Source organism: Primulina eburnea, chromosome 1, assembly GCF_022965805.1.
Source record: "Primulina eburnea isolate SZY01 chromosome 1, ASM2296580v1, whole genome shotgun sequence".
Lineage (NCBI taxonomy): Eukaryota > Viridiplantae > Streptophyta > Magnoliopsida > Lamiales > Gesneriaceae > Primulina > Primulina eburnea.
In genome coordinates this window covers 62,922,425-62,945,292 of record NC_133101.1, presented here as the reverse complement: position 1 = coordinate 62,945,292, position 22,868 = coordinate 62,922,425, and the positions used below count along the sequence as shown (strand labels likewise).

The window sequence follows — 22,868 nt, the reverse complement described above, 5'->3', positions numbered from 1 at the left end:
GATGATAGTATGGAATAGGTAACATTTTTGCAGTAATATAGACTAACTCACTAACCTCTAATATTCTATGGCCAATCCGTCCTTCTATGTAAACTAATTAATATTTAACATGTTGGTAGAAATTTACGTATTTATGTCATTTTCATATCATTGAAAATTAAATTAATGTGTGGGAATAAAAAAAAAAGAATATAATGAAAAAAATTCTTTTTTATGTATAGGCCCATATGGCTTATTGCACCAGAGAATGAGCTATCTCATTTGGGCCTTTATATTTAACTATTGGGTTATAGTCATTTGGGCTTATTCTTTATGGTTAATTACAAAGTGGGCTGCAACAAAATATTTTGATAGATGCCATGATGACTACTGTATTGTTTTTCCTTCACACTCTCTTCCTTTTTATAAATAATATAGGCAAAAATTTGTGTGAGACTGTTACACGAGTCATATTTATGAGACGGATCTCTTATTTGAGTCATCAATGAAAAAGTATTATTTTTTTATGCTAAGAGTATTACTTTTTATTGTAAATATGGGTAGGGTTGATCCGTTTCACAGATTAAGATCCGTAAGACGGTACACAATAATATATGCGTAATTTTGTTGGCGTGTAACATGAGGAAAATATTTACAGCAGTAAACACCTGCTGTAAACACTATAAATTTGGTTGAAATTAAATATATATGGGTTTTTTTAACCATCATGTATTATGAGTTATGTTGGCAAGAAATGATAAAATTGTATTTTTATAATGTATATTTATCTCGTTGTAGTTTTATTTTTTATATTGTTCAATTTCAGTTTTAGTATCTTATATTTGTTTTTTTTTTTTTTTGTTGTAATTATTGCCCTTTCAAATTTGTCACCAATACAACGCTAATCAAAAGTTGACATATAATGTCACATAAACATTTTCAATAAAAAAATGATTAAAATCTGTGAATATAGAAAGTTACATAATTAAGAATGAAAATTTATTTTATAAAATAAAAGGCCAAAATTGTAAAATAGTAAATATACAACACCAAAAATATAATTCTCCTCAAAAGAATATATATTATATATAATATAGCCTAATTACAGAAATTTAATTTATTTCGTTCATTCTATCGCTAAAAAATTATAAATATCTCTTTGCTGAAACAGTTCATATAATATCGTTGTTTTTAAAGGAAAATAAAATTAAAATTCAACCCTTAAAATTGAATAAAAATTAACTCCAGTATATATATATATATATATATATATATATATATATATATATATATATATATATATATATATATGCCTAGTGGGCTGAAAAGAGGCAGCTATTGTTAAAATGGCCCAGGCAGCTCTTTATATTTATTTGTTTGTTTTTTTTTAAAAAAAAACAAACAAATTACCCTAAAATCTCCAAATCGAAACATAATTTTAAGTTCAGTCTCTGTGTAAGAACTTGTGTTTTAACTCCTTGACAAACTTGACTTATTTGTTTTAGGTATGTGCAATAAGAAATTTACGTGTTTATCCATATCATCGCATGTAGAAGTCTCTGTTCATGAGATTCAAACACATATTTACTTCTTTACAAGTAGTACAACATATTCTCAATTTGAAAGATAAACCAGCAAACTTGTATTGCATGCATATACCCAATATATATGCACACGCACACGCACACACATAAACCAGAAAATCTCGTCCAGCCAATGAGTCCTTTCGTGGTGATGACTGGTGATTGAACCTTGAACATTAAAAAACCCAAACCCAATCGGGTACCCAAATAGTAGGGTATACTAAAAAATCTGGTCGTATCAGTATGAATATGCTATCTGAAAACAATTGGTTATCCGACCCAAACTACCCGAAACCAAAAAAACTTGACATATGCCTACCCCAAGTCGTATATTAACGATTACAATTAGTTGAATTCGGGTAAAGTTATATATCTTCCGTCATCATTCTCTCTATCCTCATCTCCATCCATGTCGGATATTCAACTTTCATTACATCTCCATACATTGGAAAATCGGATATTAATATTATATTCAATATCTTTTTTATTAAGAAATATAGTTGTCTTTTTTAAAATTTGAATTATTTCGAGAAAAAAAAGATAAAAATTAGCGAAATAAACATTATAAAAGATGTAACATTTTTTTAAAAACAATGTATATTAATACAATTATCCTATAAAAATAACATCTGCTTCATATATTAACAATTGTCTTCGTTTTATCCAATTAATATAATTAAGCGAAAATATATTTATATAATCGGATATTCGGGTTTAATAAGTTTTTACTTAATCCGTCTTCATCTCTGAACTCGAAAATTTTCATGTTTGATTATTAAATATGTTTTATTTTTTAAAATAAAATATAATTTATTAACACGAGTTTTTGTCACGTTCAAAATGACAAATAGATTATTTTACATCATTAAGGGTAAATCCAACCATCTAAATACAACATTAACAAACGACAATCAATATTTTTTTAAATTTGTTTTTCATATATTAAAAAATTTATTGCAAAAGATAAAATCTAACGATTAATTTTTTATTTTATTTTTAGATAATTTATTTTAAAAATATGATATATTTTCCAAATCATAATCAACGTACCTATGTTACTAAAAACCAAAGTACAGTAAGATGCATCATTTTCCAATATACACACTCGAACGAACGGTCCTCGGTTATTTATATTCCCAATGCTCTTCCTCCCATTTCGCACCCTGTGAAAATGGAACCAAAACCCATCTCCATCTCCATTGTCCTTTCTCTTCTCCTCCTATCCACCTTCTCCTCCGCTCTTCCATATCAGACCCTCGTTATCACCTCTCTTCCTAGACCCAAAACACGCTCATGGGACACCCTACAAGAATCCGAATTCCTACCCCATTCTCAGACCCTACTCGATTCTGATAATGGATTTACACTTGATTTACACCATGCAGACAACGTATCTCCTGCTTTCGATTCTACTCCGGAATCCCTTTTCAAACTTCGTTTGAAACGTGATGCTGTTAGGGTCCAAGCACTCTCTGCTCTCGCCACCACCGCAGCTAATTCATCTGGCAAACCAAAGGGTGCGTCAGATTTCAGCAGCACGGTGATTTCCGGGCTTGCACAAGGAAGTGGTGAGTACTTCACACGGATTGGGGTAGGTACTCCGCCGAAGTATGCCTTCATGGTTCTCGATACTGGAAGTGACGTTGTCTGGATCCAGTGTTCCCCGTGTAAGAAATGCTACTCACAGTCCGACCCGGTTTTCGACCCCAAAAAGTCTAGCTCGTTTTTAGGCGTCCCTTGTGGGTCTCCCCTCTGCCGTCTGCTCGATTCTCCTGGTTGCACCAGCGACCGGAAGAAATGCCTCTACGAAGTCTCGTACGGAGACGGTTCCTTTACTGTAGGGGAATTCTCAACCGAAACGCTGACGTTTCGGGGGAGGAAGGTCGATAAAGTTGCTATTGGCTGTGGTCATGACGATGAAGGTCTGTTCGTCGGCGCCGCCGGTTTATTAGGCCTCGGCCGTGGGAAATTGTCATTTCCCACCCAAAGCGGTAGCCAGTTTGGTAGCAAGTTTTCCTACTGTTTGGTGGACCGTTCAGCTTCCTCCAAACCGTCTTCGATCATGTTCGGCCAATCAGCGGTGTCCCGAAACGCCGTTTTCACCCCTTTGTTGGCCAATCCAAAGCTGGACACGTTCTACTACGTGGGTTTAAACGGTATTTCCGTCGGTGGGACTCGCGTCCCTGGAATTACAGCGTCGGTCTTCAATCTCGAGTCGACTACCGGAGACGGTGGAGTGATAGTGGATTCCGGCACATCCGTCACCCGGTTAACCCAACCAGCCTACGTGGCTTTGAGAAACGCATTCCGAGTCGGGGCTTCAAACCTGAAGCGTGCCCCAGACTTCTCTTTGTTCGACACGTGTTTCGATCTTTCAGGGAAGACCGTGGTGAAGGTTCCGACAGTGGTTCTGCACTTCTCCGGCGCGGAAGTGTCCCTTCCGGCTTCCAACTACTTGATTCCGGTTAACAGCAATGGAAGGTTTTGCTTTGCTTTCGCGGGTACGACGAGCGGGTTGTCCATTATTGGAAACATTCAACAGCAGAGTTTCCGGGTCGTGTTCGATTTGGCAAACAATCGGGTCGGGTTTGCTCCTCGGGGTTGTGACTGACAAGCCGATAATAATGGTGGAATGATGTTTCTTAAATTATCTTTAATCTTTATTATGTTTTAGGGTCAAAAGAAACCAAAAAGAAAAGGTGGCAGGCATCATATGCTGTAATACACAAGCAAAAGAAAGGATGAATCAATATTTCACCCAACAATTTTAGTGCGCATTACAATAAATACCAAGATATATATTAAATCGTTGTGGTCTGTGTATCTTACCTATATCGCAAGAGATATACAAAATGTTTATTGTATATTCCAGCCGTCTCAAACCCATAATATTGTTTGTTTCTTCCACCTTAGGTCCTCAATCACATAATTCATCAGTATCATAGCTGACTCAGGATATATAACTAGGAGATAAAAATCAGAAAATTTTAAATTATATTTTAAATTATATATATATATATATATATATATATATATATATATATATATATATATATATATATATATAGAGCGGGTTTAATAAGGGTGCAATTGTTTTCACAGCATACATGAAATTTATTACGAGCGGCTCGGCAGTTAATTTAAAGGGCCGGCCCGGGAATTGTGTCCCTCGATTTCATCAAGCTGTTGCTTGCCAGTGGTAGATAGGGTCATATTATACGCTCTAATGTGTAAACCTTTTGTTTGAACCAAGAAGTTTGGGAATTTAGAACTATGATCTGATAATTGTTTTTTTTTATGTTCGCTTGATTTCTGTCTCATAGTTATTTATGGAGGTTGCATGGTACGTGTAACTGTAAATTAAGTCGGGAAGAAACTAGATAAACAGAAATGAGATTTGGTTTTACTTGGGATAGAATGGAACACGCGGGTTTTGGTTTCTTGAAAACGACATATGTGTTTGCGTGTTGCAAGTTCCTCCTGGTGATATTCGATGGTCACCCGTGATTTTGATTAATCGGATTCGCCACAATAAATACGAGTAAGAAGTGGCAAATTTTGTATTGATTTTTAAAACAGTCGAAGGTGTATGAATTTAATTTGGATAATCGAGTCGTGGAGGCTGTGGAGTAAAGGGAACAAAAATCAAGTCACATGAGCAAGTGACAAAATTAAGGGCGTAGAATGCGGTGAATCAGCGCAAGAAAACCCCACATGGGTGCCGCACAAACACGCATACCCATACGGACCTTTGAAATTAGCATCAATTACACGAGTCCAACAAACACTTTTGCTTTCCTCTTTAGGACCCCACCTCACATGATAATTCTATCCTTTTCTTTACCCTTTTATTATTTGTTTAATTTTTTTGGACCTTTATAACTATAATTTGACTCGGATTTAAAATTTATAACACAAGAATATCTTGTCGACTCTGGTTTATAAACAACGTTCTAAAAGATGATAGCTTAGCGCTTAAGCACTTAGAAGGCGGTCTAAGACGGTTTTTCTTCTTTTTTAGTTTTAATATCTATGTTTTTTGTTCGTTTTAATACTTCTACAATAATTTCTAAAATAATAGTGTATACTCGAGACCTTCTAATAAGATGTTTATTTTGATATTAATAATAGAGTTAATGTGATAAAATACGAGTCATTAGGTTTGTCAGATAATATCCTCATGGTTTATTGTAGCTTGAACAAAATATTTCGAAACTTCCTTCTCTCATGTGTAAGACTGGGTCAAAACCCTAGTGAATATGATTAGCATTAACTTTGCGTTAAAACATAATGGTGTACAGCCAATTTGTCTATTGGAGTTGGAACATGATTTTCCAATAGATTTGTGAAATTAATTTTAAGTTAGAATTATCAAGTAGAGCACATTATATTATTTAGATAATATAGTTCAAATACTGAGTAAATTATTATTATTAAAAAAAACTGTTTTACTTTGTTTACTGCACATGAGAATCTACATCGGGTTCTGTCCCAATTAAATATTACAATAGTGCATTTTCCCAATAAAATATATAAAAAGTAACAAAAATATATGTATATTTGGGAAGTGATAATAATATGTATAAATAGTATAAGATCTAGTTTCACGTACCACATAATTATTATTGAGTAGATTTTTTTGTAACACGGTCTCATGAATCTTTATCTGTGAGACGGGTCAACGCTACCCAATATTCACAATAAAAAGTAATATTGTGAACATAAAAAATAATATTTTTTTATTATTTCAAAAAAAAATATTTTTTTATGGATGACCCAAATAAGAGATCTGTCTCACAAAATACGATTCCGTTACCCTTAAATTTTTGCCATGTTTATTTTCACATACATCAACATAAATATTTCAGTATAACAAGCTATAAAGCCCACGAGAGCAAAAATGGGCCTCCGATTTATAGAGCTCCATGCGTGAAAGATTAGGATGAACGGATAAAATTAGGCATGTATAATTTGTTCTGTAGATTATACAAAGTAATCAAGCATCAAACATCATATATTAATTTGGAGAAGGTTTTTTGTGAAACGAAGTCATCGATTTATATTGGTGAAACAAATCGATTTGACCATATCTACAACGAAAAATAATATTTTCTACATAAAGCAATATTCTTCCATGTGTTGGTCGATCATTGGTTTGTTTCATAAAATTTACAAGTAAAACAGTTTCGTTAGAGTTTTTGCGTTTAATTTGCTTCAATAATATACTTATCCTATTTTATATTTCCAATATGATCTCAAATATACTATTAAAATAAGGAGTGAGTCTCATGTGAGACCGTCTCATGGATCTTAATCTGTGAGAAATGTCAACCCTACTGATATTCACAATAAAAAGTAATACTCTTAGCATAAAAAGTAATATTTTTTCATGGATGATCCAAATAAGAGATTCGTCTCACAAATACGACCCGTGAGACCGTCTCACATAAGTTTTTGCCTAAAATAAATGACCCGTGACATCTATTTGTGAAAGTGTTAATGACATAAAAACCTCATCATTCTTCACTTTTTAAAAATCAAGCACATTTACCCGTTTGTAAGGAGTTTTATGCATTATTTATTAAAAATATGAGGTTTTTAAATGGTACATATTTCCCAAAGGGCGTTTATCTTATAAATATGTACAATTTACCGAAATATGTAAAATAAAAAGTACACAAAATGTACAATCATTTGCAAAAAAAGTCAATATGTGAGCCCAAAAATTGAAAGGCCCCATTCATTGAAGGAATTGAAGCATTTAATATCCATTCTCTCCCCCCTCTCTTCAGATGTACATTAAAGTCCCATCAATTGGGCAGTATTTTTTAAATGATTTGGGCAGGTATTATTAATGGACGGTGATTTATTATCCGTAGCATATAATGAGTTTGAGAAAAATTTGTGTGAGACGGTTTTACGGATTGTATTTTATGAGATATATCTTTTATTTGGGTTATCCATGAAAAATTATTACTTTTTATGCTAAGAGTATTTTTTTATTGTGAATATCAGTAGGTTGATCCGTTTAACAGATAAAGATTTATGAGACCGTCTCATGAAAGACCTACTCTATAAGTTTTTATTGTAATAAATTAAACATTAGAACAAGATTGTTCACCATCCGAACCAAAACGAAAAATTCAGTTTGAGCTGAAAATCTAACCATTAATTCGGTTCCATTTTTAGTTTTTAGATTTTCGGTTTTCAAGTTTGGATAGGTTTGGCTTTTTAGCTCGGTCCGAATCAAAAATCGAATTTTTTTTATTATAATCATTAGTTTGGTTTGAAAATCGTATTTTTGTTAATAATAAATCTAAATAACAAAAAATTTAAAATGAAAATTCGTTTAAACCGAAAAAAAATAAAAAATATTTCGGTTTTTGACCGGACGATTACGTGAAATTCGGTTTGGCTCCATCAAAATGAACACCTACATTCATAGAACTTGGCTTGCCTAATTCACACACTGGAGAAAATTTAACATGTGCTGTTCAACTCCCAAGTCAACTGTAGAGATTATTCCCAATCTATCTTTCTTTTGGAGGAAAGGAAACCTTCATTTAAAGATGGGCAAGAAAAGCATCTTTCACTGTTAATCTTCCATACCCTGAAAATCTCAAAATTTCCTGAAAAATATATCTCAAGTTCACTGTAAAGGGAGCAATCGAACTAATAGTCCTCCCACATTCTGGTATGAACAATCATTGATTTCTAAACTCGAAGGAAGACTATAAAAGAGGATTTTCAAAGAATGGAATCTAGCATTGAATGCATATCAATCCATGACGGGATGCACGAAGATGAGATCCTTAACGCCCTACCATTTTCTCAGTTTTCATCTTCAAAGCCATCATCTAACAATAATAATATCAATGGTGGGATGAGTACTCCGCCCGCAAGTGTTCATGAGCTTCTTGAATGCCCTGTTTGTACCAATTCTATGTACCCTCCCATCCACCAGGTTTGTTATCTTGTATCATTCTTTTACTATTAATAACGGGTTTGATCGATTCGTTGGTGATTGTTTCCAAGATTTACTATTTTCTTGGTATTTGCACAAATGGCACATTTCCTGTCGACGGTTTATTATTGAAATGTTTCCTTTTGTTTTCTTAGCACCATTTTTTTTTGTTGTGAGAAGTACCGGTTGGTGCTCTAGGATTATGCGCTGACTTGTAGGATTGACCAATTGATCCTTTTCGTTTTTTAGTTACTTGAATTCTTGAAATCGTCAGAAAATGATCTTTCATGTATTATGCAGCTGCTTGCTTGATTCACTGTCAGTTGCTTTGTGAATGAAAAAATTTTCATCTCTGGTTTTTAGTTTGGTGGAAGTATGAAATACAGTTCAATCGAGGAGAATGTTTTGGAAACCTGGGTATGATTAGTTGGTGAGGATGATTGCCTTTGAATGATTTAATGAAAGATGCACATGCATCAACATCGAAGAAATTGGATTTCAATTGATTATCTTGGGGGATAAATGTGGTACCCAATGTAGCACGGTAACATGGAACGAAAATGACCAACCACTGTCACCGGCATGACAGAAACAGATGAATTTGTTCTCGGATGAACTGTGGTGAGATAAATATGTTATTGCTCCCCAAATTTTTATCGGCTATGGCGAGCTTTCCTCGCATTTGTTGGTAGAACCATGGTTTCATTGAAATAATGTTTCTAAATTTATTTCAGAGATGAAGTCCTGTGGTGTGAAGTTGGTAAATTGAATGCCATAGATGAAGCTTTTCTGGATGTCTTGCAGACTTCATATCCATGACTGAGAAAATGCTTAATGTTTGGATTTTGAAATTGTCATCAACTAAAAAAATATGAATTTGACCATACTTCACAAAGTTCCTTTCTGAAGTCAAAAGCACAAAAAATGGTATGTTTAATGATGTAACAGGAGGTTTGCGATAAATGGGCTACCAAATAAAAATTGCATTTTTTCCATCCATTGTTGGGACACAATTTTAGTTGATATAGTTCATTCTGGGGTTTTTAAGGCTTAAATACACTGCACATCAAATATGTGAAACTTTTGGAAGGTGAAAACACTGACATTATTTTGATGTCTCCTGTTAAATTCGGATTTTAGCTATCGTATTGCCTCCTTTACCTATCATGAACATCTTTTTGCGTAATATTACTGGCATTTCATCGAGGGCGTGCACAATATCAAACTCATGCTAAACTTGTCATCGAGCATCTATCATGTCGGCTGTTTTATTCTTTTTTGTTCCAAAAAATATGTGTCCATCTATTACTCAAGTCGATTACTGCAGTGCCACAATGGGCATACACTCTGCTCCACCTGTAAAGTAAGGGTGCACAACAGATGTCCTACTTGTAGACAGGAGCTTGGCGATATAAGATGCTTAGCACTTGAAAAAGTGGCTGAATCCCTCGAACTTCCTTGCAAGCATAACTCCCTCGGATGCCCTGAGATCTTCCCTTATTACAGTAAACTGAAACATGAAGCCATTTGTAATTTTAGGCCTTACAACTGCCCTTACGCGGGATCAGAGTGCTCCATTGCTGGTGATATTCAATGCCTTGTTACCCACTTGAGAGATGATCACAAGGTGGACATGCATTCAGGATGCACATTTAATCATCGTTACGTGAAATCAAATCCACGAGATGTAGAGAACGCGACATGGATGCTAACGGTGAGGATTTATGTATCTGTAACATGTTCTTACCTTTAATTAATCTTGTCCAGAGACTGACTGGCGATCTTTAAAGAATACACTTTTGGTTTCTTTATTTGATTTTCCAAATTAGTGGTTTGCCTAAATGAATTTGGCCTCATTGCATCTAAAACTTCATTTACCATATCCATTTCTGTATCCAGGTCTTCCATTGTTTTGGTCAGTATTTTTGCCTTCATTTCGAAGCTTTCCCACTTGAAACGGCTCCTGTATATATGGCTTTTCTTCGGTTCATGGGAGACGAGATGGACGCTCGGAACTTTAGCTACAGTTTGGAGGTTGGAGGAAACGGTCGGAAACTTATATGGGAGGGCACCCCTCGAAGCATAAGAGATGGTCACAGAAAGGTTCGAGACAGTCACGATGGCCTTATCATACAGCGCAACGTGGCACTTTTTTTCTCAGGAGGAGACAAGAACGAGCTTAAGCTTCGGGTAACTGGTCGTATATGGAAGGAACCGCGGAATCCAGATGGTGGAGCTTGCATACCCAATATATGTAGTTAACTTTTTTATTTGTTGGATTCTTTTTTTTTATCTGAGCTGATGAAACGTTCAGTTGATGCTCTCAGGGATTGTATTTTCAAAATTCTTGATTACTGCATGTATGTTTTGTCTGCTACTGTATCTTTCAGTATATTCATAAGCTTCCTTTTGCATTATTGCTGGTGTCAGTATCAAATGTATTAAAGGACGGATTTGTCTGACAATTATATTCTACCCAAACGAGCTACAATTGAAGTATTTTTTGCCCATTTTTTTCCATGTATGCAAATTTTTTGGTGGTCAATCCATAAAATTTCTTCCCTGTTCATTTTAATCCTAATACGAATTCTGGCTTTAGAAAAATGCTAACTCATCATATTTTCCCTGGACGCATGAATGCATGTTCTACTAAATTTCTTCATTTTAATCCCTCATTCTTGAGTCTCAAATCCTTTCAGATTTTGTTTAAATTGATCGGGGAAAAGATTTTGAAATCTCGATTTTAAATAAAATTAACCCTCGATATATTTGAGAAATTAAGTTGGATAATAAATTTAAAAATATGGATTGAGATAGGGTGAATATGAAATTTTTTTCTTTCTATCAATTAAAATGAATATAAAGTAGTAATATATTTTTTAAGATTCATAATTTGAAATGATTAATCATAGGAAGTATTTCACTGTAATCTAGTCTTGTATTCCAAATGCTAAGAAGAAAATTAAAAGTGTATGAAATAGAGTTTAGGTAGTTGCTTGCTATAGCTCAAGAAAGGCAAAACGAGACTCGTCGCCCACACGAAGCGGTCTCATTCTTCTGTTGCTCTGTTATTTTTTATTTTTGAATTATTATTTTTATTTTTGCCATTTTGTCTCATGGAGTGAGATCGAATAAATAAATAGCGTTGGAATCTAATATTTTTCGATCGATTTAGAGATGGAGAACCTGATCGCATTGGTGAACAGACTACAGAGAGCATGCACGGCGCTTGGTGATCACGGAGAGGAGAGCGCGCTGCCCACTCTTTGGGATGCACTGCCTTCCATCGCCGTCGTTGGTGGTCAGGTATGATTTTTTAATTCTGAATTTCTGATCAAAATGGTCTGCGCTTTCTATTTCAACCTCGACTAATTCTGAAGTTCCTCCAGCCGGATAATCCTCCTCGTTTATCAACTCTGGCAGCTAGTTATGCCTTCTCAAAAGTAATAATATGATGCTACAGGATTAACGACCAAACATTCCATTATTCCCTAAAATACAACAATCTCATCTTGCTTACACGGTTCAGAGCAAGATTTCTATGAACGACTAACATACTATGCCACAAGAACAGATATACAAGGATGAGGCAGTGAAATATATAAGGATCAGGTAGTGAATAAAGTACGCAGAAGCAAATCAATGTAACAAAAGGAAAATATCAACACTTGAACACAAATGTCCAAATACTCGTAATGGAAAAGGATGCCCATATTATATTGTATGTTCTGTTTCCCTGCCCTTAAGAATGTGCAGCATATATATAGGAGTATAATAACTGGAATCCAAAAATAAAAATCATTAATAAAGAAATAAAATTAATCATAATAATATAAAATAATTTACTTTCTTTGAGATGTTATACATATATGATATATTGTATACACCTAACTCTTTGTTCTTGTTCCATATTTGGTTAGATGCATATTATAATTGATCTAAGTGGAGAACCGTAAACTATACCTGCTGTTTTCGGACTTGGAGTAGATATGAAATTTGTAATGACTTATTATTAGAGGAAAATTAAGATAGAAAAACTGTCAGTCTTTACAGTTCTGTAAAATGGATTTATGAGATCTTGTTTTTAAATTTTGGTGTGCTGGCTCCGCATTGCCTTTTTCCACCTAGACTAAATTCGCAGTGATTTAGTGTTGCATATGTCGGAATAATTTTCACGATCTTCACTCTTAATCATTACTATTTTTCACTTAAATGAAATTTCTTGAAATTACTTTTACGTCGACTTGGCCTTTTTGTGTTAACTAACACGATTTTTAATGGTTTATAGAGTTCAGGAAAGTCCTCAGTGCTTGAAAGCGTTGTTGGAAAGGACTTCTTGCCTCGTGGATCTGGTAACCAGTCCATTACAGATGCATTACCATAAGCTGTGGCATTATCTTGTGTCCTTAATTTCTCTTGACATAAAGATAGCCAAAACATTAGGATTGATCTCATTATTAAAATGCAGGTATTGTCACTCGACGGCCACTTGTCCTGCAGCTTCATCGAATTGACGAGGGTAGAGAATATGCAGAGTTTGGACATCTTCCTAGAAAGAAGTTCACTGATTTTGGTTAGTTTTAATATGTATTTTCATATACTTCATTGGGAATTGTTTTTTAATGTAGCTACAGGTATGATCTTTCTATTTAAATTTATCAACACATTCTTTTTGGATTAGCTCTTGACTTCTTTTTGTCTCCCATTAACCCAACTTATATCTAGTATCCACTGCCTAGTCTTGTAAATACCTTTTTCAACTAGTCTTCTCATTTTCTTTTACGTTTTAATTCTAAATTTCTGGCTTGTACAGCTGCTGTAAGAAAAGAGATCGCTGATGAGACTGATCGAGAGACAGGACGTAGCAAACAGATTTCAACCGTACCAATTTATCTTAGCATATATTCTCCCAATGGTAGGTCAGGATAAGAGACACATCGTTTCTTAATTTTTAAGATTCTTCCTCATTGAAACCTTAAATTGTACGAACTTTAATAGATACTAACATGTTGCTACTGAAATTTGAGAAATGAGAGAATCATGTTGATTGAGTATGAGCATCGAAAAAGTTATCACGGAAGATACCATACATTAAGTGCATGCAATCTTCTTGTTTTATGCATAGAAGAATCTTCTTTCCTCGTGAGATAAATAAATAGGTGTTAACGTTGTAGTTAAAACTTAAAAGTGCGTCAAATCATACCAAAGTGGCTGTTAGCAAGGAAGTCTCGGAAACAATTTTGATGATCAAAACATTGGTAGGTCATATGTTGGTATGAAGTATGAACTACTTTTTTTTTCATCATGAAGATATGAAATACTTGCTAGCTTACTTTTTGACTAGTAAAGATTTGTTCCTTTAAGTTTTAATATTTGTGTAGCACTAGGTATATGTAGCAAGATTTGTACGAGGGTTTATTTTAAGCAGCATTCAATTCTTATTTCTTGTGATTTTTGGAGTAGCAAGTGATATTCAGATGTTTTGATGCAGTTGTGAATTTGACATTGATTGATCTTCCTGGTCTTACAAAAGTGGCAATTGGTAAGTCCATTATTCCACTGGTTTCATCTGGTAGTTTTGGAGTAGTTATTTTCCCTTATTTCCATTTTTTTTTTGCAAATAACTGTGATGATTGTGATCTGTGGGTTTATTATAGACGGACAGTCAGAGAGTATTGTGATGGACATTGAGAACATGGTGCAATCTTATATTGAAAAGGTATTCATAGATGTTAGGTTTTGCATTTAGATTTTTAATATCATGAAGTTGTTTAGAGGTGGGTTTAAACATGTTCAAGGTACTTGTATAGTTATATGTCTGTGTGAGTTATAGCCTAATACTATTTAATTCCAGTTCAAGGTGATCATGTTTTTTTAATATGCATAAAATGATTCATTGCAGCCCAACTGTATTATTTTAGCAGTTTCTCCTGCTAATCAAGATCTTGCAACATCAGATGCAATTAAAATTTCTCGTGAAGTAGATCCCAAAGGTATGGCTTATAGGAATTGTTCAGGGTTTACTTATGTATTATTGATTTCTTGCATGTGAATGTGTTGAAGTCCTACCAACAGCATAATCTTAAGCTGCATGAATATTGCTTGCCCTCATCAACATCCCACTTTCAAATCAATACATTTCTCTCCTCATGGCTGTTTTACGACATTAATTTTGTTTCAGGAGAGAGAACATTTGGGGTACTAACGAAGATTGACCTAATGGACCAGGGAACAGATGCTGTAGATGTAAGTTTATACTTGTCTTTAATTTGTATCTATATTATAATATATTCATGCTTGTTAAAAATTTGTTTATTAGACGCTTGATTATGGTCTATGTTTTACGTACCGTTTGGTTCGCTATATTATTTAACCATATTTTTATCCATTTCTAATCATGTTTGGTGCACCATTTTATTTATCAATCTACCAATCATTTATCTCACATCAATCAAATCATTTAATTGAAATTACAATATTATCTTTAATAAATAATATTATAAATATTTTATTAATATTTTCAAAATGACAAATCAGTAATATCACATTATCTCAAATTTAATCAAATTAATCAATCAAATCAAACATTATATTAACTATAATTTTTATATATTTTACTATTAAAAAATATTACTTATCTCCGTACTACTTGTCTCATACCACGAACCAAACGGCACCTTAAGTATGTTGAATTGGAGTTATACAGATAGGCTTTCTATCCACAAATCACTGTAACCTTTGGTTAGGATCAAGTTAAATGCTGCTTCAAAGCATTGCCTTTAAGCTTGTTATTGTTGGAAGTCTATCGAGTTCGCGTTTTATATGCATAAGCAGAAGATTTCTTGTCCGCCACATTAATCTCTTACTGGCACAAATTGTTTCAATTCAGCATCATGAATTCTGAACTTGAAATATAGAACTAGCACTAGTCCTATTATCTTTAGAATATTTAGGCAGAGATAACACTCAAGATCATTTTAGGAAAGATAAAGACAACCTGAAACATTTTGTTGTGATATATTATTACATTTATGTCTCTTGTGATATTTCTATTGTTTCCGGGTAAGCTTCTAGTAATCATTGCAGAAGAATGGGAGGTAATGTGCTGACTAGTTTACTTTGGTTTATAGATACTGGAAGGAAAAGCATACAAACTTCAGTTCCCATGGATAGGTATAGTTAATCGCTCCCAAGCAGACATTAACAAAAATGTCGATATGATTGCTGCCAGGCGAAGAGAACGGGAGTATTTTGCTCAAACTCCACAGTATAAACATCTTGCCCACAGGATGGGTTCTGAGCATCTAGGAAAAGTTCTATCCAAAGTAAGGAGAGACCTCTAATTTTTGCTTCAGATAATTTTTTAAAATTAAATTATTATTATTTTATTTTTTATTTTGCAATGACCAACCAAATCTTTTTGCTTGACATAATATACAAAGCTTGTGAAGTGCCACTTTCTTTATTTAGAGATTTATTTTCCTGGTCTCAAGATGAAAAGTTGGCAGGTTTTAAAAAACTTTCTGATGCTTGCGCTTATTCTTGTTTCATGTTTTAGCATTTGGAAGAAGTGATCAAATCTCGAATTCCAGGCCTTCAGTCGCTCATCAATAAAACTATTATTGAGCTAGAATCTGAGCTGAGCCGACTGGGGAGGCCCATTGCAACTGATGCTGGAGTAAGTAGGCCATCCCGTTATCTCTACAAGTGGTTCATTAATCTATTTTCTAAAGAGTGGCGTGTGTTTGGAAGAGTGCGGGTTCATTTCACTATTGGCATGTATTAAGTAAAAACAAACCCGAAGCATCTTGTTTGAATTTTGAACAAATGTAACATTGGCATCCTATGAAATAAAGCACGCTAACTATCAAGAATTCTCCTTATGAACCCGACAATCATTTGTCTACTGCTGGTAATCAACAAGACAAGCACAATTATCCCGTCTCTTAATTTCACAATTCAATCAAGAGATTTAGCCCCAAAAAACCCATATGGGTAAGCTGGTTAAACTTTTCCATAGGAATTAAACATGCCTGCACTGATAGAACTCGATAATGATTTGCCTCAAACCCTTTGTTATTTTTGCAGGGAAAGTTGTACATGATCATGGAAATATGCCGTGTATTTGATGGAATATTCAAAGAGCATCTTGATGGGGTGTATGTATCTGTAATATCTTATGCTGTATTTTTCATGTTGTAATATATTCTAGCAGTCAATTTGGTATTTTATTCGGCAGTCGACCAGGAGGTGATCAAGTGTACAATGTATTTGATAACCAACTCCCTGCTGCATTGAAACGGCTGCCGTTTGACAAGCACCTTGCTATGGAAAACGTACGGAAATTAATAACTGAAGCAGATGGATATCAGCCTCACCTTATAGCTCCAGAACAGGGTTATCGCCGTCTCATTGAAACTGCCTTGATTACTATCAAAGGTCCTTCTGAAGTCGCTGTTGATGCGGTATGCCTCAAAAGTGATAAGTTCGATCAATGTTTATTGATCTGTTGTTGATTGTACCACAATATGATTTTAGTATAGATGTTAGGCTTGGCCTAGAAAATGGTGGAAAAGTCAAACCAGTGTTAATTTTTCCTCCCTGGGGAATTGTGATCATGAACAACTGCTTGTAGATTTGCCTGTCAGTTAAGGCGCCTTTTCTCAGGTACACGAGAAAACTTTTACAATGCCTTGTTAAAAGTTTAATGCAAGGCTAAGAGGGTGATTGTGTTCATCATTCTTCTTCTGGCGGAGGAAATGATCCCTTCATTGGTTTGAAGACAAACTCTCATGATTTAGTCTTCAACTTTAGGCATATAATTTGCATTGTGGGCTCGTGAGAAGGTTGACATTTTACTCTTTTTTCAGGTTCATGGAATTCTGAAGGAACTTGTTCGCAAGTCAATCAGCGAGACTGTAGTAAGTCTGTAAACTCTTTTAAATGTATTCTCATCGTCAATGATTAACTGACATAGCAAACCTTGAACATTTTGTTTTACTTTTTTTCCAAACTCATTATGTTGACTTATCTACGTTTTTGTGTTGCGTGATATTTTCCTTGAAAAGAAGATATGTAAGAATTTAATAAAGAAATTGTATCGGCGGTATCTTATTCAATATGCTTCAGACTAGTTATAATAGTCTTACAATAACAAAATAATGCTACGAATTAGGAACCAACAACCAGTAAACACATTACAGAACAAACAAATAAAATTAATGTGGGCCTAGTTGACTAATTCTCCAATTGTCACCAACTAATTTAGGTTAGGTTCTCTAAGTCTTCAATTCTCCCAACGTGTCAATTGCATGGCTTACAGGTAAAGACCATAACAAAAAAAAATCGGGACAACTTGAAGGAAGATTTTGAAAATTCTCAAATCCAATGGAAACACGTACTTTCCAATGGACAAAATGCTTCAGAATATGATTTTGCATTCAAATATTGATTGATTCTTGCCTGTGTTGGCTACAGGAGCTGAAACAATATCCCTCTCTCAGGGTAGAGGTAGGGAATGCTGCTGTTGAATCATTGAACAGGATGAAGGAAGAAAGCAGGAAGGCAACACTGCAGCTAGTCGACATGGAATGCAGTTACTTAACTGTAGATTTCTTCCGCAAGCTTCCGCAAGATGTTGAGAAGGGTGGCAATCCAACACATTCAATATTCGATCGCTACAACGATTCATATCTTCGACGAGTTGGTGAGTTTCAGAAAGATTGTATTACGTTTTGAATATTAATGGTCTCTGAATTTCCCATAATGAGCCCCTTGCTTCTTTTTTATGAAGGATCAAACGTGTTGTCTTACGTGAATATGGTCTGTGCAAGTCTGAGGAACTCCATTCCCAAATCTATAGTTTATTGCCAAGTTCGCGAGGCAAAACGCAGCTTGCTTGATCATTTCTTTGCCGAATTGGGCAAAAGAGAGGTGGGAATCCCGACCCCAGCAGTACTTTTTTCGAGCCTCCAATTGTGGTGGTACAGGAAATAAAGCATTTTTCTTTTCCTTTTTATGTTTATAGGCAAGACAGTTAGGCACACTGTTGGATGAGGATCCAGCAGTCATGCAGCGGCGGTTGTCTCTTTCAAAGAGACTGGAGTTGTACAGAGCTGCTCAAGCTGAGATTGATTCGGTAGCCTGGTCAAAATAGATCTAAAAAACAAACACCCATGGTGGTCACAAAGGAGGCAGACATAAGATAATAATAATCACTATTTATTATTTATTTTTTGAAAAATTATCGAGATATATATTGAATTGTGTCCGTTTTTCCAGTTTCGCTCTAGTTCTTTGGATCCATCACTAAGTTTAGTGATGACAGAGTGACATATACAGAAATAGATTGAGAATAAAAATATAAGAATGGGGATCTAACACCAACTTATTCAAAGGGAATGGTCGTTTCCTTCTTTTGTTTGCTATCTTTTTTTGTAATAGATGTAAGTTTAATAGTATGAAAGTGTAGTTTATGATTTGGGAATATGGGTTATTGATTTAGAATATGATTAATGATAATTTAGATTATTTTAATGATTTAAAATTGCTGAAAACTGAATATTTTTTTTATTCAAAATAACTATATTTTATATTTTTACTTATTCAAAGAAATAATGATGAATTGAATATTTTGTTATTATCTATAAAATATAATAAATTTGGTATAGTTTTTTTGTGCATGATGGAGCTATCGAGGTATTAAATATTCGAATTACCAACCATGTTAGAAACTTTCCCCCCTCTTTTAGCTAGCAACATGAAGAAGAGAAGTGATAAATAATATAATATTTTTATTATTTCTTAAATAATCATATTTAAAGTTTTAAATTGTAATATAGTTTTTAAGTAAAAAAAGTTTAAACTTTTGCAATAAGCTCAGTGTCGAGAGTTTTCCCACTCACTTTTTCGTGCTTTAAAATTTTAAAATTCATAGTTTTGCTAGATGGTCGATCGCTTCGGGAATCTGTCAATCACAAATGATGAGGAGGATGAATATTCAATCCAACGTCAGAATGGGTTTCTTTATCTGGAACATTGCTTGGTTGGAGAGTAACCATATTGCAATCATATGGAGGCTAATATTCTTATTATGGGATCTCGAGTCTCTCTCTTTCATGGAATTGATGTCAAATGAGTGATGTAATTGTAAGGTGGCCCGTGAACCAACAACTACTTCGACAATTGATCCCAGGTTACATCTGATACCGCTATTTACACTAGCTTTTTGGGTACAGAATCATGACTTACCAGTGGGCTATATCTCTGTCTGGGCAAACAATAGGGGCAATTCTTAGAATATGATGTGAATAACTATTCTACTGCATGGAGGAAATATATGAGGATCATAGTTCTGTCAGATGCACGTACTCCATTGAAACGGCTTCCTATGTGGCAAGCTGGGACATTGGGAGAAATTTTGTGAGAACCACTCCTCTATCCCTGAAGGACAGATTAATCATGAATGGGGTCCATGGTTACAGGCTGCACCACGAGGCACCGCTGATAAGTTTGGATTACCAAAGTCCCCAAAACAAGATCACACCAGAAATGGCCGAGATCCATGCATTCCATGCAAACCTGATCCCAGCGGATTCCATGCCAAGGAACCGGGATATCGAACTACTAATGGGGATACTCTTATCACCTATCGATATGTTCCTAGACAATGGGCGGGAGGATTTTGAATTGGAGATTACAGAGGAAAGACAGAGAATACATGGGCCAAATACAAATATGGCCTCAGAAGCCCAAAGCTCGTTTGGTCCTAAGGACATATCAACCGAGCCTTTTTTTATTGGTAGGACCTGGATCCCAGGCCTACCAAAACCAATGATCATTTTAAGTTGGAACTGTCGGGGATTGATTGGGTCACACTCGTGCAGTTCCAACACTTGATGACTTGGCCCGTTTGCATAAATCTGATGTCATTTTCTTATTTGAAACCTTAGCCCACTCTCAAAAGGTTGAAGACATTCGTGTCTGTCTAGGATTTGAATCTTGTTTTGCTGTCGATAGATTAAGATGTAGTGGAAGAATTGGTGTTTTAATAGAGGAAAGATGGAGAATGCAAAGTTTCTAAATTTTCAAGAAATCGCGTTGATCTCATCATCTCGGATGATCGAAGAGGATATTGGAGATGTAGGGGTTATTATGGGTGTCGACTTAGGGAAGCATGGAATTTTATTCGATCTTTGGCTGCACAATCAGACTTGTCGTAGGTGTGCATCAGAGATTATAATGATATGCTTTTTATGGATGACAAACGAGGAAGAGTGGATCACCCTTCATGACTTCTCCATAGTTTTAGATAAGTTATTGACGACTGTAATTTATCTGACCTGCCACTCATTGGACACCAGTTTACTTGGGTACGCAACAGCGGGACTGATAATTTTGTGGAGGAGAGGATTGTTCGAGCTATGGAAACATCAAGATGGGTTACAAATTTTCCTATGGCCAGACCTCGTAACTTGAAGACACCAGTGTCGGACCAGCCCCCGCTCCTGCTAGAAACTGAGGTGAAGGATATACGTGTTAATATGCATCGTTTCAAATTTGAAAATTGCTGGCTTTGCGAACTTGATTTCAACTCGATCATGGAAGATTTCTACGATAGAATCACGTAATTTGATGTTATGCGGAAGCTCGCATATTGTTCGGAAGTGCTGGACACGCGGGGCAAACATGGTGATGACAAATTTTGCAAAAATATTCAGAAGTGTAAGCAACAAGTTAATACGCCGAAAGACAAATATGATGAAGATTCTGTTGTAGCATTTAAAGCTTTTAATGGACAACTGACTTCATTATTCTACAGGAGGATGAGTAGTGGCGTGAAAAAGCAAAACAATTTTGGCTAAAGGTTGGTGGATAGAAACACTCATTTCTTTCATATTTGTCGTTTTGAAATATTTGAAGTCGTTTTGAAATATATCTAAAATTTTTTATATGCCTAAAAGGATAAATGGCTTGGCTTTCCCTTCTAATCTTAATGCCACCAATGTAGTGCTCATCCGGAAATGCAAGACCCCACAATCTGTGGAAGATCTACGTCCCATATCTATTTGCATCGTGTTGTACAAAATTGTCTCCAAAGTCCAAGCAAATCGGCTCAAAAAGGTACTGCCCCATATTATTTCTCTTTACAATCTGCTTTTGTACACAGAAGATCAATAATGAATAATGTTCAAATTGCTTTTGAGATCATTCATCACATGAAAATGCAGATTAAAGGAAGACTAAGAAATGTTGCCCTTAAAATTGATATCTCAAAAGCTTATGATCACATCGATTGTAATTATCTCTTGAATATTCTTGAGAAACTCGGTTTTGCTCAGAATGGATCAACTACATGAAGATGTGTGTAACCTTAGTCAAGCACTCATTCCTGGTTAATGGACAAAGTTTTGGACCGCAAAGATTGGCGTTGATCCGAAAAGCTAAGAGCTCAATGCACTTGCATGTGATCAAAATGTGTAGTGTGGCCCTTTCAATAAGCCACATTTTCTTTGCTGATGACATCATGCTATTTTTCCAAGCTAATGCTAATGAGAGACGAGCCACAAAGAACATCATTGAAAAAATATGAGCAAGCATCAGGTCAGTCCATAAACATCTCAAAATTAAATATCATGTTTAGCAGTAACATTCCCCAAAATGATAGGGCGATATCACCACGTTTTTGGGTGTATTTGCTGCACTAGATATGGGCCGATGTCTTGACCTCCTTCGCTGATAAGATGGAACAAAAAACAAGTATTCATTTATGAAAAAACCGAATCTGGACACACTTACAAGCATATATGGAGGAAAAAGTCGTTGTCGATAGCGGGTTGCAAGATCTTAATTAAATCAGTGGCTCAATCAATACCAACTTTTTTGTATTTCCAAATTCCTACTGCCTCCTTTTTGGCCGAAGAAATACAAAGAATGGTTAATTCATTTTGGTAGGAAATAAAATCTAATTCCGCTAGAGGTTTGAATTGGTTTTGTTGTGAGGAACTGTGTGTCCAGAAAGAATTTGGTGGACTTGACTTTCGAGGCTTCTATGGCTTCAATTTGTGCTAGGGGAAACAAGAGTGAAAACTTATTAGTGAACCTAGGACATAATCTAAGCTTTGCTTGGCGTATATTTTTGGCTTCCCAAGTGATGTTAAAAAGGGATTATAGATGGAGATTCGGATATGGTAGTCACATTAATCTCTGGTTTCGCCTTGGTTACGCGACCCGTCAAAATTTTGCGTTGATCTACCTTTGATTCGAGATTTGCATGAATTGACAGTTCAGGACTTGACGATCTCGGGTTCACGGGAATGGAATCATGATTTATTGACACTATC

At 35.0% G+C, this 22,868-nt stretch overlaps 3 protein-coding genes across 4 annotated transcripts; all 3 read left to right on the top strand.

Annotated features, from left to right (window-relative positions):
- Window positions 1-2,689: 2,689 nt before the first annotated feature.
- On the top strand, window positions 2,690-4,332 carry LOC140839419 (aspartyl protease family protein 2-like). Its single transcript, XM_073206107.1, has one exon. It carries the CDS (start codon window positions 2,734-2,736, stop codon window positions 4,171-4,173), a length of 1,440 nt encoding a protein of 479 aa, XP_073062208.1. The 5' UTR covers window positions 2,690-2,733; the 3' UTR covers window positions 4,174-4,332.
- Window positions 4,333-8,041: 3,709 nt separating this feature from the next.
- On the top strand, window positions 8,042-10,943 carry LOC140839410 (E3 ubiquitin-protein ligase SINAT5-like). Its single transcript, XM_073206099.1, has 3 exons — window positions 8,042-8,526; window positions 9,854-10,240; window positions 10,426-10,943. Exons 1-3 carry the CDS (start codon window positions 8,317-8,319, stop codon window positions 10,786-10,788), a joined length of 960 nt encoding a protein of 319 aa, XP_073062200.1. The 5' UTR covers window positions 8,042-8,316; the 3' UTR covers window positions 10,789-10,943.
- Window positions 10,944-11,530: 587 nt separating this feature from the next.
- Window positions 11,531-18,960, top strand: LOC140839400 (phragmoplastin DRP1A). Of its 2 annotated transcripts, XM_073206089.1 has the most exons (17): window positions 11,531-11,572; window positions 11,702-11,832; window positions 12,815-12,878; window positions 12,995-13,099; window positions 13,340-13,441; window positions 14,018-14,068; window positions 14,184-14,245; window positions 14,429-14,519; window positions 14,708-14,772; window positions 15,657-15,851; window positions 16,085-16,204; window positions 16,615-16,685; window positions 16,766-16,991; window positions 17,397-17,447; window positions 18,004-18,232; window positions 18,320-18,459; window positions 18,554-18,960. In XM_073206089.1, the coding sequence occupies exons 2-17, from the start codon at window positions 11,704-11,706 to the stop codon at window positions 18,680-18,682; spliced, it is 1,830 nt and encodes a 609-aa protein (XP_073062190.1). In that variant the 5' UTR covers window positions 11,531-11,572; window positions 11,702-11,703; the 3' UTR covers window positions 18,683-18,960. The 2 variants fall into 2 exon arrangements, with proteins under 2 accessions (XP_073062190.1, XP_073062186.1); XM_073206085.1 differs by lacking the exon at window positions 11,531-11,572 and having other exon boundaries at window positions 11,599-11,832.
- The last annotated feature ends 3,908 nt before the right edge of the window (window positions 18,961-22,868 follow it).